The sequence below is a fragment of the Hordeum vulgare genome, chromosome 7H, assembly GCF_904849725.1.
Source record: "Hordeum vulgare subsp. vulgare chromosome 7H, MorexV3_pseudomolecules_assembly, whole genome shotgun sequence".
Taxonomy (NCBI): Eukaryota; Viridiplantae; Streptophyta; class Magnoliopsida; order Poales; family Poaceae; genus Hordeum; species Hordeum vulgare.
The window spans coordinates 24,112,934-24,127,422 of record NC_058524.1 but is presented as its reverse complement, the minus strand read 5'-3'; the positions used below and the strand labels follow the sequence as shown (position 1 = coordinate 24,127,422).

The 14,489-nt window shown below is 41.4% G+C and overlaps 1 protein-coding gene across 1 annotated transcript; it reads right to left on the bottom strand.

Moving 5' to 3' along the window:
- Positions 1-10,608: 10,608 nt before the first annotated feature.
- On the bottom strand, positions 10,609-13,163 carry LOC123409280 (geraniol 8-hydroxylase-like). Its single transcript, XM_045102224.1, has 2 exons — positions 12,112-13,163; positions 10,609-11,456 (listed from the first exon to the last, which is right to left on the bottom strand). The coding sequence occupies exons 1-2, from the start codon at positions 13,030-13,032 to the stop codon at positions 10,830-10,832; spliced, it is 1,548 nt and encodes a 515-aa protein (XP_044958159.1). The 5' UTR covers positions 13,033-13,163; the 3' UTR covers positions 10,609-10,829.
- Positions 13,164-14,489: the final 1,326 nt, after the last annotated feature.

Genomic DNA, 14,489 nt, shown 5'->3' with positions numbered 1-14,489 from the left:
AAGAATCTGAAAATATAATAAATGTGTAGAGAAAAAATGTTTAGCAGAAAATTACAATTTTCTGTTGGAAAAATATTAGACGTGTATTAGAAAAATGTTGTTAACATATATAAAAATGTGGAAGAAAAAACAAAAACGAAACAAAAAACACAGAAAACTGGACGGGCCCTTAAAACTCACCATGAAGGGGACCTGGATGGAGTGGCTAGTAGCTCATCTGAACTCAGCGTATCCGTAAAAGTTTGTTCAAAAATATTATTTTTTGCAAGCTGCATAAATATAGCAAAATACCGGTCTAACAACAACCAAAAAGGGACCATTTTCATTTGTGTATTTGTATTTTATGTATACGCCAAGTATGAAAGTATATTGTTATGAAAATTTCTCCTCAACATGTTATATATGTATTTGCGTATGCATAATTTTGTTTTGATTTTTTTGTGATGTGGAAATATGTTTTTTTTAAATCCACCTTTGTGCCCGTCTTCCATTTGCACTTTTCACCCCTGGTTACCCCTTTCCTGTTCTATTTTCACTTTAATAATGCATGCGCGAATGGATCGTCCCAACTACCATAGATCCTTCAACGAGACTATCTAGCTAGTGACTCGCTTAATGCAAGATATGGTCACCGTGATAGCGGACAGCTATGGTAGGTGATGGTTACTGCATTAGTTTCTATGATGGTTGTTTTCTAGTGTTAAGAAAAAGTAGGAGATCACCTTATTATTTCAAAGCGGACGTTTTTAAAAATGTTCTGAAATTTTTAAATCTGAATGTGACAATTATTTGAGAAGGCACAAGGAATTTCTAATAAATGAAAATAATTTATTCAAAATGAAAATATTTTTCAATTTTCTAATTGTTTACCATTTATTGAAAATGAAAATTCGATTGTTTACCAATTGCTTCAACGTTTATCGAAAATGAAAATATTTTAAAATTTCTATTTTTTAAATGGAAACATTCTTACGAAATTTTGAACATTTTAATTAAAGAAATATTTCCAAAAATGTTGAACATCTTTTTGAAACATGAACGAGTTTTGAAATTTTTAAAATTTCTTGTAAACAAGAACATTGTTTAAAAATTACAATTATTTTTAATCTTTGTGAACATATTTTTCGAAAGCAGTAAGATTTGTGAAACCATGAGAATTGTTTAAACATATGAAACAATTTTTGAACATTTTTTTAAACATTTTTGAAAACCTGATTATTATTAATTTTGAAATTGAATCTAGAGCGGCAATATCAACAAAGCTTTTTGGTCCGAAGAAAGTTGAGGTAGGCTACACTTCAAACTTCAAACGCAAATTTATTTTCTGAACTTTTGAATATATTGAAACAAGTTTTGCAAGTTTCAAATATTTAATCCAAATCATTTTTTTTTAAATTTGAGCATTTTTTAAATTAGGGGAACTATTTTGGAGGGAAAAGGGAACCAAAATATAGAAGGAAAAAACAAGAAGGGAAAAGGTAAAAATGATGAAGAAAATAAAGAAAAAGGAAAGGTTCTGAAACCAAGTGAAAAGTCGGACATGAGCCTTTCTGAAGATTTCCAGAACCTTAGTCAAGAGTTCACTTTGAATCATCCCATCCAAGCCAAATGGCTTCATTTATCAACTCCATGAAGAACATACTTTATTTTTATTGGATCCCATTTGTTCTTGTATTGGAGCTTTGCATGTTGTTTCCCTGTTATTGCTTCAAATTCTCCATAACATTTTTCCAACCATTCCTAGTGAGATAACACCTTAGGGTCTATTCCCATCATTAACCTCTTCTTTGAAAATTCCAATGAGATTTTTCACATGTGCATCATCCCAAATCACTTTTTCATCCATGTTAGTCATACTACACATGTGTAAACTAAATTCAGTGACTTAATTTACCACAAAACCACCCATGGAAATGTCAATTATTCATCACCACGTACTCAATGCAAACACTGTGCAACATTACAACTAATGAATAAATCCCACATTCTGGCCAAAGTTGATATTTCATGCATAATGTCGGATGCTAAGGTTAGGTATAACTAATCACATTATTTAATTATTCCATTAGCTACCATGTCATAATAGAAGGATCTTAAACTGTAATCTCACTGGACTTGGGTTGTTAATTATAAAAGGGGAGATTGTATAATGTGTGTGACATATGCATGGAATGAGAAATTTGTATCTTTCATGTAATATTTGGCACATTATCTAATGTTCATTGAAAAACCTTGACTCGCCATTGCAAATTTGCAACCGAAATCATAGTGGTACAATGCATCTAAAATAAAATGACCTTCCGTCGGAACTTGGCATGGGAAGGAGAACCGATCAATAGGAGTTCTAGTGAAATTGTATAGAATCTGATTTTCCCACTTTAAGAACCTCCATCCGTACATGTTCTCTAAAAAACAAAACACCGAATAATTTCTCTTTTTCTGCACAAAATTGTCTGACCAACAAAGGGGGTGTATCGAAGAGTGAGGAAGGGAGGACAAAGTAGGGACGAGAGGGTTGGTGCAGATCTGGTCGGCGTGGCAGGAAGACCGGTTGGACGATGCGTGACTGGTACAGGAAGCAAGTAGGGATGCAAGAGGGAGGAGAAAGGATGGAGCAGGGAAAAGAGGGTTGTCCATATCCGCGCAACATCATAGATTAATGGTCGGATATAAGAGGGATGAAGGAGGAATGGAAGAGAGGGGGGATGGAGGAGATGGGTAGGGAGTTACCTTCCGGTGTGGTGGTGGTGAAGCACTACTTTGGGTGGCGGACCAAGACAGAGGGTTGGCGGTCGGGGGGGGGGGGGGGGTGGAGTTGCAATTGCGGCGTCACTAAACCTACCTTGTTCCAGCTAGTCGTATGTCCCCTATGCGACTTATGGTACTGAACGAGAGGCATATATATAGGAGACACAATCGCATTTTCAGTTATGAGAAAAGTCCTCCAAGCTTGGTTCGGTTGCGTATTAGTGAGCGGCCACCTACTTGTATTCGACGCTTCTCTCGGGAATGAGCTGTTCGGGCTCGTCACTGGGCTCATGTTTTTTTAGCCTAGGCTCATGTTTTTGTTTATTTTAGGCTAAGCTAATGTTTATGTTCTTTGTTTTGGTTCCTTTGTGTTTTCCCTTCTATTCAGCTGTTCTCTTTTTGGAGCTAGCGTATCGGCACCTATAGCTCACCTCTTTTATCCATGTCAAGCCCTCAAGGCTAGGGTATCTGCATTTGTACTCTCAACGTGTTGACCCTTTGAAATATAAGGTAGCAATCTCCACCTTAATTTCCTTCTATACAAAAAGGCAATGTTTCATGTAGAGATCCGTGTAAATTTACAAGATGGTGTCACACATATAAGTGAGTCATAGCATGTAGTTGCCTAACACAAGCTATTTATGTCTTTCTTAAAGGGGATAACCCCGGCCTCCGCAGCATACGACGCACACAACCAACTAGCTATTTATGTTGCATTGCAACCTACATGATACAACATAGTACCAATCATTCGGGTACAACATAAAATCAATGCAAAATAGTACAACCCCAACAACCTTCAGCCAGGCATACCTGCGATTGTGCGCGCGCGAGGGTATGCGTATGGATGTGGGTGTGGGTGTGTGGGTGTGGTGGTGGTGGTGGGGGGGGGGGGTACGGCTCCCTCTTGACGCATAAATGTACAGTGAGATTACCTATCTCAAGAACACTATTTCCTTGGTTCTGTCAAACATGCCACCAATGAGGAAAAGGAAACCCCATGTGTTGAAGAAAGAAAAGAAGAACACAATATAATTTGTTATGGAGGTAAATTGGGGAATGGAAAGCACCGGGCATGAGAAAGAAATTGCTAAGTGCACCTAGTGGCGTCCCATCTTCCAATATTCTGGATGTAAGATTAATAGAATACCGAAGAATCTCTATGGTCTAGTAGACATGTTACCAGGTGAGATTGCAATGTTGGTTAATTTGCAATAGCTAAAGAATCGACATAGGGTGCAGCTGCATATGCAGCGGGACGTAGACGGGGCACAGGGCGAGGGCATCATCATTCTTGAGATCCTCTGCCTGAGCGGCAGAGGCAACATATGTGCATGCTATAAGCCCATTGGCTATAGGGGGTCATTAGTTTAAGTAGTTCATCAATTAGTTATGTTTAGGACCTATTTTCATGAGTTCATTTGTATGTGAACTGTTTGTATATAGAATGAATCAATGAATTATAACCTTTGAGCATGAATGAAATCAATGTTGTTTTTTCAAAAAAAATTGCAAAGGAGCCACAAAGGTGCATATGTACTTATTTATGATTTTACCCCCATTGGTATTTTTTTTTAAAGTACAATGTATTTCAAACGTCAATTAAGCACAGTAAAAGCTAGACATTTATTTATTGCCTTAAAGATAGTAGAGTCCTATAACCCCTAACGTTTGGAAATAATGTTTCTCAACTGTTCACCTAATGCACACTATTTTCTACTATGGTAGACAGCAATGCCATTTAAAAAATATATATCTTGTATTTGTTTAGAAAACTTCAGAGAATTACAAATAAAACCCAACTTCGTTAGTTATTATTAGGCAATAATGTACAGGTTTCAGGAACGTACGATTCTAAAGAAGTTTCAATCATTTTTATTTTCTTCAATGGTGTCTCCCTGAATATCACATACCATTTCCAAATTATTGTGATTATAACAACCACAATTTGGGTTGGGGTTACCAAAAACCACTACATTACAGTTTTGTGATGACTCGTCAGCACGCACCGTCTCCCTCATGCACGTGGGCCGGACGAGTGGGTACAACTGGTCAGAAACATGGCCAAAACTATGTAACTATCTCACTAGTGTTTTAAAAAAAAACTTAACACAGATACCTGTTGTTTTCTGTCACAAAACCGTGGTAGCCCCAAACAAAAATGTGAGCATTGTGGTTATTAAGGCTACCCAACTAGATACGCACTACCTCTCTTTATTGCAAAAAAGATACTCACTACCTAATGTGAAGAAATATATCTCCAAGGATGTCTAAACAAATTCATTTGAAACTTACATCTTTAGGGCATCATGCATGTGAAATTCTAACTAGTGAACTTTTACTTCTTTCAGAATGGGCGAAGGCTAGTGGTGTTTAACTATAGAACTTGTACTTATCGGCTGAATGTTGTTATCAACCCGTTCATCATCATAGGCTAGTGAAAGAATCTAGGAGCAACATTGCTCATGATAAGGGAGGTCGTGTCCATCCTTCCCATCCTGGGGTGGCATTACAACAAGTATTTCCATCAACATTGCGCCGTGTTTTATCGGTGTGGGAGCAGCGGTGGTGATTGGTGGTAGGGCTAGTTTTCTTCCAAGGTTTGACGGGGGTGGTCAAATATGGGTCTCTAGACATATGCTTTGTGGTAGATGGGGTTGATGTCGATTGGCGACGAGGCAACCCTAGGTGCCGTTTCCTTTCTTGAAGGCGTTATGAAAAATCTGCAGTGGTGGACTGTTTGGGTTTGAGTCGGCACCGGTGTTGTGCTGTTTTTTCTCCTTTCTTTTCTTGTTCAATGTGGTTTTTGGCCTACTTTCCCTTATAAAGCAGACAATACTCTATATTATCTATTTTTCATATCTATATGAAATATGCAAGGTTATAGTAAAAAATGTCAATCAATGTTTTTTAACATTAATGGACAAAAATCACGTCCAAAACATCTTTGATGGTGTAGAATAATTTTATTTTGAAACACAGTTTTAATAATATTGTGTTGTTCTTATCAATGGAACCAATAGCTTGGACTTGAACACAAACACATCGATGGACAAAATTTAGTCTCAAGCTTAAAATAATAGGGGCTGATACGCGTCTATCGGCGGATGTTTAGAAAATATCCGTCACCTCGATGACCGTTGGATGTACGCGCGCAACCGTCCGATCTACGCGGTTCGGCCGCCTCTCCGCACTCAATAATTCATGAAACAAGGGTCGAGTTGTAGAAACAATTGCTTTGTTGCAAAATAACTTTGGATCCATTAATTCCTGAAACAATGGTCGAGTTGTAGAAACAATCGCTTTGTTAAATAATTTTTTTTCTTCGTCTTTCTGCAACATAAGTACTGTTGCGGAAGAAATTTTTGCAACAAAGGTCATGTTGCAGAAAACTTTTGCAACATAGATCAGGTTGCAAAAAACTTTTGCAACAAGATATTTTTTTTAATTTTTTGAAACAGAGACCATGTTACGAAAACTCATCGTTGCGCCGTTACCTTCCGGCCTCAACCGTCGTCGTCCAGCTTCCCCATCAGGTGCGTGCGGCCTCCACCGTTCATGGTGCAGACGGGGCCGGCGTCGGGGGCGAGCGGCTGGTGGGGGGTGGTGCCATGGCTTGCCACGACCGAGCTGGCCGTTGGCGTCGGATGGCAGCCGCCTGTGTATCAGCCGCCTTACCAGTCTTTATTATGATGCACTTGATGGTTCTGCTCACAGCTTCAATGATTCGGACATGCCGCTCGCCGTCGTTATCATAGCCGGTGGCTGGACTTGGGAAGTCCACCCTTGCTAGCAAACACCATTCGTGGTTTGTAGAAAATGACTGATGCAAGCGGTTGCAAAATAAAGGAAAGAAATGAGTGAAGGGAGGAGGTTGAAGAAGAGATAAGGTTAGAGGATGGATCACAGGGACACGTATGTGTTGTTTAGGAAAGGCGGATGATGCGTTGAAGTTTTCCGCCGGTTGAAGGACAGCTTTTCCCTAAAATAATACCTTACCACTTCTCCACTTAATTTCCCACCCGCGCTCACTATACATACGTTTGCACTCCAACACAAACACATGTATCCCAACTTGGAATTAAAAAACATACTGTAACTTCTTCCTCAGTTGCCCCCTAAAATTATGCAGATCGGGCCTCAAATATAAAAAATCATATGCAGATTGATGAGGAGAAGGAAGCCATGGCAGTCTCACTCAGACGTCAGTTGCGGTTTCCTGAGAACAGAGACAGTGCAGCTTAGGGTGAGGCAGTCGCCCTCGAGGTAATCCGGGTCCTCCAGAACATCGCGCGGCGCAAATCTCCAAAACCCCCACTCTTCGCCGTAGAAAGACAGGACAGTTGAGGAGCTCTGCCAAAGCTCCGGCGACGGCTTGCCGGACCTGTCCAGCACCGCACATCCGAACCTTACTCCGACCATGGTGCTGTCCTTGAGCTCGCTGAGGAGCACGAGGAGAATGGATATATGGGAGCCGAGTTGGTTGGGGTAGAAGCGGACGGCCCAGTCGTACCCGCCGACGGTGAACCTTCTCGACGGGTAGTAGCAATTGTCGCCGGTGGACATGAGTATGGCGGCGGTGTAGCCTTCCACGTCGAAGAAGATGTCCTTGGTTGCAGCTGTGGTCAGGCTCATCCGATCTGGTTCGCCATTTCGAGATGGGTCACACATCTTATCTGAACCACAAGATTGGCATGGATTCCCTGTGGTTTGTGACAGGCTCCATCTACATCTGATGTAAGTCAACTATTTGTAGCTGGAGATAATGTGAAGATGGATCCTGTTCTCCTTGACGGCAGTTTTCTACCGTGGTTAAAAACAACACCAAATAAGGAAATATATAACAATGCAAATTAATCTTATCTCTAAATTACTCTTACATCTTGGTACTAGTATATGATGGCCATCAAGGTGTAAAGCTAGTATGGGCATTCTGCTTGTACAAACAAGGAAGCAAATTTTATCGCTGTTAAAACCTGCAACAAAAACGCACGCACAACACCAACTAGGCGATGATATAAAAATGGCAAATATTGTTTTCTCTATCTTCCAGTTTCGGTTACTGATAAAGATTTTCACTATTCTTTGTATAATGTATATGCTTTTCATTTGCAATTAGGGTTGCTTACAACGTATGCCACATGGTGAATATACAGTATATGCTGGTACAGTATATGGCATTAATACACATAAAATATTTAATATATGCACATTTTAAATACATAAATCTAGAACATCAAATAATTTAGAATGGGGGGAGTGTATTAAAGTTGTACTTATCATTTCAATGTAATTATCATTATTGTAGTATATTGTAAAAATAATAGAGTATTAACAAACTTAATCAGTTTTGTTTGTCGTGGAACCTGAACACTACAAAAATTTCTTTGAACACCAATACACCGATCATGTATCATGAGCCAAATCTTCATAATTTTTTAAGGGACAACATGTTTACGTCGGCACCGTGAGATTGGCCTTCTCAATTGTGTTACGAAACGGATGTACTGTCATATAAAGTAGTGCGTAATTCTTGTGTTACAATGACATGTCCGTGTGCAAACACACTATTTGGCAACTTCGCCGGGGAAGAATCTCTGAATGACCTATTGTGATAACCGTTAGTATGCAGAGATCACCAGCAAGGGTTGCAGTCTACAACAGTAGTATGAATGCTCATTTTACTTATCAAGAGTAAATAATTCATATACGGGTGTTGCTAAATCCTTTTAAGGAGTATAATCTCCGGATAGCCATATAATTTTCAATTATGCATCTAACTATGGTCAAGAGCCTATATAGAATAATCTTCATGCTTAATTTTTTAATGCTTGATGATACTCCCATGTTGTTGTGGGAATATTATTTCAATATATTTTCATGAAAATTGGTTGTCTGGAACATGAATATCTGGAGTAATAATATGAGAACAAAAATTGAAAATACATATTCTTTATTGTGTTTGACTATTATTGCATAGTTGTAAAATATTTATTAAATATAAATAGCATAATAGAAGGGAAATCCTCATATTTGTTTGCATGTTGAGGTGATCTTTTCCTATGTATGTTGCATGTTGAGGTAGAACTTTTCAAATGCATGATGCCTGCTGAGGTAGCATGACTGCATGTTAGGAGAAATAGGTTAGTCAGGCCAGCTATTGAGATATAGAAGAATAGCAATATGAAACATGTGTATTCAGACCGAAATTGAACACCATTATTTTTTGAAAAGTCACATTGATCATCGATTTGTCCATTCCTTCACGTAAGCTCTGAATGCACCTAGGAAATAAAATAAATATGTATAATTTGAGAAAATTTGAACTGCAATTTCAGTTGCTCTCTCTTCAAGATGGATGTGCACAGTATAACACATCGTTTGACTTTAACAAGACTAGTTGGCCTTGAATAGACGAAAGGAGGAAGTAATACCATTGGAAGTACTAACTTATGAACTTACCCCAGCACTTTAACATTGATTTATCTCTGCTAAATCAGGTATTTTCAAAGGAGAATCAAATGAAATTGGAGTCATTTCATCCTCAGCGATTTGTCATTCGACCATCCCGTTCAACAACATAAGTTGGTATTGTGAAATAGTTTTCTTGTGGAGAACAAGAAGGGTTAGGGTCTTCACTGATACTCCATTTGTTCCTAAATATAAGTCTTTTTAGATGTTTCACTAACGTACTACATACGGATGTATATAGACATACTTTAAAGTGCAGATTTATTCATTTTGCTCCGTATGTAGTCACTAGTGAAATCTCCAAAAAGTCTTATATTTAGGAACGGAGAGAGTATTTCACATCCTCTACTTTGGACAACATCAGCGTCTTATGTTGACTGATCTAGTTCTCACAAAATCCTTTTAATGACCATAATCTAGTGGGTATCCATACAATTTTCAACTATGCATCTAATTACGTTAATGAGCAAGATGACTAAGACCCAGTTTTCTGGTACGATGGAGCGGTCAAGTGACTTATTGAAAATACTACATATTCATGTATGCAGTCCAATGAGTGTTGAAGCACTCTATGAATATCGTTATTTCCTTACCTTCACTGATTTGAGTAGATACATGTATATTTACTTGATAAAACACACGTCTGAAGTTTTTGAAAAGTTCAAGCAATTTCATAATGAAGTTGAAGATCATCGTGACAAGAGGATAAAATGCCTACAGTGTGATTGTGGAGGTGAATGTCCGAGTTACGATTTTGGTATGCATCTAAGACAATGTGGAAATTGTTTCACAACTCACGTCATCTGAAACACCATAATTCTCGAGGGCGTTGGGCCTGAGCAAATGACTGAAGGGCAAGCAACGGGTTCGATCCGAGAGTTGGAGACCAGCGGCGATATAGAGTTTGGCAATAGTGTACAACCTGGGAAGGAAGGCATTGCACTGAAGGGTGGCACAGGTGGTAATCGAGGAGGCGGGGATGAGTATTGCGTTTGGCGGCAATAGGATTTAAGCATGGAAGACATGGGCATTGATATGAGAGAGGGCGAGAGCCATAGGAAAAGGGATATGAGAAAAAAAGAACGCAAGACATGGGTGTAGGTGTTATTGGCCTGGCTAGGCCAATCGTGGTACATGTAAACCTTTTTCTTTTTTCCTTTTTAAGTTGTGCGAGGCTAAATCTCAGTATATTTGTACGTGTTCATATGCCATTTCTTTTTGAAACCAAAATAAATAATGAAAATGAAGAATAATGTAAAATTGAAATACACATGTTCATGAATTCAAACTCATTAACTCTTTTATTTTTCAATACATATATATCCTTGTCGTTTTGATGGTAAAAAACCTAAAACAATCGTTTATGATAGACAGACCTTTGTTTTGGTATTATAACAAATTCTTTATTTCTCTTCGCATATACACTTATGAAGATGTGCGTTGCACGTGCACGCTTATTAGTGTATACTAATGCACGACCATGATATGGCATGATCCACACATAAAGCTAGTAAGATCCTAAATACACAAAGCTATGCACGCGTATTCGTTATCCGATCCAATAGTGTTTGCTAGATTTTGCACAAGAAGAACCGCACCAATTGTCATCGTCAACGACCCATGTCATCCACTAACATTGGTGTAGCAATAGCACGGAGAGGCACAGACTTCGTGAGTGTCACCCCGAACTTCTCACACATATCAATCCCACTTCTCTCCACCTCCACCGGGAGCCTCCACTCGAACCGATGCAACAACGACCCAACAACAAGATGCACCATCCTGATCGCCAGCGGCATCCCTGGGCACATCCGGCGCCCGGCGCCGAACGGGATCAGCTCAAAGTCTCGGCCTCTATAGTCCACAGCCCTCCCAAGAAACCTCTCCGGCATGAACTTGTCGGGCTCAGGCCAGATAGCCTCGTCCCGTCCCATCGCCCACACGTTCACCAGCACGCGTGCGTCTTTGAGGATCACGTAGCCCGCAATTCTTATGGTCGCTTGAGCTTGGCGCGGTAGCAGCAATGGAGCAGGAGGGTGTAGCCGAAAGGTTTCTTTGATCACGGCTTGGAGGTAGGGCAGACGATCGATGTCGTGTTCTTCAATGTCTCTCCCTGAGCTGATGACCCTTGCAAGCTCGTCGTGTGCTTTGGCCATTGACGATGGGTTTTGAAGAAGCTCAGCCATTGCCCATTCTATAGTGCTGGAGGTTGTGTCACTGCCCGCGGCAAACAGGTCCTAATAAGACATCGTTGTGAAACGATCAGTATTGCCATAAATATTTATCGGATGCAAGATGTTAATCTGTATCTTGAATGTGTAAAATAAATATTTTGATAAGCTATACTTTTGATCATAGATACCCATCTCGATACGGTTGATCATAAGTTATTATTGTTGACATTATCTCTAACATAAATAAGTTAGGAGGTGAAATATTAAAGCTATCTTTCATTGTGTGTGAATGAAAGGGTTTTGTTTCAAAAATATGTTTTAAGTGTCAACAATCATGAAAGACTATATAATAGTTGAGCATGTGAAATTTACTAAACCGAAAGCTCTTACACGTACGGACTCTTTCTATTAAAATGATAATTTGTAAAAAAAGTTATGGCTGAGAGCATATTTTGTTAAGTTTTAAGAGAGTGCATGGTCTATAAAACTCTATACTTTAATAGATGAATATATTGCTAAATCCACAACTGTTGTTTCATATGGATATCCGTGCTGGTAAAAATAACAATCTTTCTACGAAATTTGCCGCGCAAAATTAAGTTTGAACCGCACTTTCGGATGTCATAGAAGGGAATTTGTTTAGTGCAACGTGCTAGACAGCGACCAAAGGAACCTTATGCACATGTCTCGATCAATTCATTAACGATGTGGTACCTACCGTGAACACCGACCGCAGCGTGTCGCGGTCTAGCAGCGCCGCCTGGCCGTCGTCACGCTCCGCGACATCCAGCAGCACGTCGAGGAAGTCGCCGCCGTCGCCATCGTCCTTCTTCCTTGTCTCGCCGGCGGCGTCGCGCGCGCGGCGGCTCAGCCTCTGGTCCACCTCCCTGTCGAACACCTGGTGCAGCCGCGCCAACAGCCGCGCCATCTCCCGGCGCAGGCCCTGCAGGTCGACCGCCGCGAGCGCGGGGAAGAAGTCCGACACGTTCGGCGTGCCGGCCGCCTCCATGATCTCCGCCACCAGCACCTGGAACCCCTTGGACACTCCGTGGTCGTCGAGGCTCGTCAGGTCCGTCGAGAACACGGTCCGCGACAGCAGGTTCAGGCTGGTCGTGAACGCCACGCGGCCGACGTCCACGGCCTCGCCGTCGCGCGCCAGGCGGGCCACGTGCGCCGTCAGCTCCCGCACCTTCTGGACCCGGAGGCGCTGGAGCGCGTCGAGCCGGTGCGGAGCGAACAGCTCCGCGGCCATGATCCTGCGGAGCGACCGCCACCGCGGCGCGTGGGGCAGCCAGGCGACGGAGCTCCTGGCGTGGGCGCCGACCGCGTCCTGCACGGCCCGGGTGGCGAAGACGGCGTCGTGCTTCTGCAGGAACTCCCGGGCGGCGTCCGGGGAGGAGACGACCACCGTGGTGACCGCGCCCAGGCGCAGCGACATGAGCGGGCCGTGGGTCCTGGCGAGGCGGGCGAGGGAGCGGTGCGGCTGGTCGCCGAGCAGGTGGAGGCTGCCGATGAGCGGCAGCGGGCGGGGGCCTGGAGGAAGGCCGCGACGGCGTGCCTGGGCGAGGAGGTCTAGTAGGTAGACGCAAAGGAGGAGGGGGACGACGAGCCATGGCAGCCACGGAAGAAGAGAAGCCATTGACAGGGAGCTCTGGCTGCGTTGTGTCGTAGACAGTATGACAGTGAGTTTAACACGCGCATGGTTATGTGATTAGGTCCCCCTCTATCTATCTATCTATGCTGGCCGCTGGTTTTGTTTGTGGTGGAGGCAATCCTGATGGGTCCTGAATCCTAATCCTGTTGGGATAGTGTTGCCAGGCAATAGAAAGCACTGGATTCATTCGTGATGAGCTATGCTGGATTCAGTTTTGTTTTGTCATGGAAACAGTGGTGCACCGAGCTTGACGCTCGGCGAAGATTTCGTCGAATTTAACGTGGGGCTCTGCCAAGTTTCTTTCGCATTGTATTTTTCAAAGTTTCTTTCATAGCCAGGCCCCTTCGAATGTCCAACCGTCACGATTTTTTTTGCATGCACATCATGCGTTCGAGCACAAGAAATTCATATGTTTTCAACCACTAGTAGAAAAGGTCTTTAGTACCGGTTTGGTTGGGCTATTAGTCCCGGTTCGCGAACCGGGACTAATGCTAGCCCTCCCGAACCGTGAGCCTTCCACGTGGCGGGGCTGGGAGCGAGGGGGAGGGGCTATTTCATCACTGTTTTTTCTGAGCAATTCTTGGGTTTAGGGTTTTACACTAAATTGGATGGGCTATTTTACTACCCATTATTTTTCCATTTATTTGTTACATATATATTGCACATCGTCACGAATATATTACACCATCTCATCCGCCGTGCTTTGTCGAACATATTTACAAAATGTAGACACGAGTTACATGCATACATATGCATCTTTTTTACACTATATCATTTCCGTCGAATGACAATAGTATTCTAATCGATCATCTAACAACTCATCATCATTTTAATCATATACCAAGTTATCATATGATACACAAAAAGTAAAACAGAGAAACATTATAATAGTCATCATATGCATGCATCCTAATCAATCATGTCAAGTAATAATAAAACCAGAATAACTTGTCTCTCATAAGACCTAGTCCTCGCTCTTAGGTATAATGTCATAAAACAGAATAACACCTATGTATTCATGATGAAGCACAGAGATCCAACGGTCTCCAACTTGTGGCTTGCGAACCTTCTTTATTTCTCTCCATGCTTTAATTTGGAGCCTTTTTTATCTTGATTTGAGGTTACTCGAGTATGGAGCATCGAACTCAGCCCTCAGCAGGCTTCTAATTTTCATTTGACCTTCTGAGTGCATCAACAGAGTCACTACATCATGTGGCAGTTGTTGTTGAAGAACATAATAATAACCTAGTTAGCAATGTAATCAACACCATTTATGCAATAGTAGAGCGTACTTAATTAGGAAACTCTTACCAAGATATTTCGGCGAATGCCATCCGGCCTCAACCTATGCACTAGTGGCATGTAAAATGTATAATTTTGACCAATTTCAAAATTATACGGAAAGGTATCACTAGAAATCAGAACACCAGCAACAAGAATGT

Excerpts from the sequence above, each read along its gene's own strand:
- LOC123409280 (XM_045102224.1), bottom strand. The coding sequence starts at position 13,032 with ATGGCTTCTCTTCTTCCGTGGCTGCCATGGCTCGTCGTCCCCCTCCTC. Across the intron at positions 11,457-12,111 it reads CGCTGCGGTCGGTGTTCACG|GACCTGTTTGCCGCGGGCAG; the intron begins GTAGGTACCACA and ends ATGTCTTATTAG.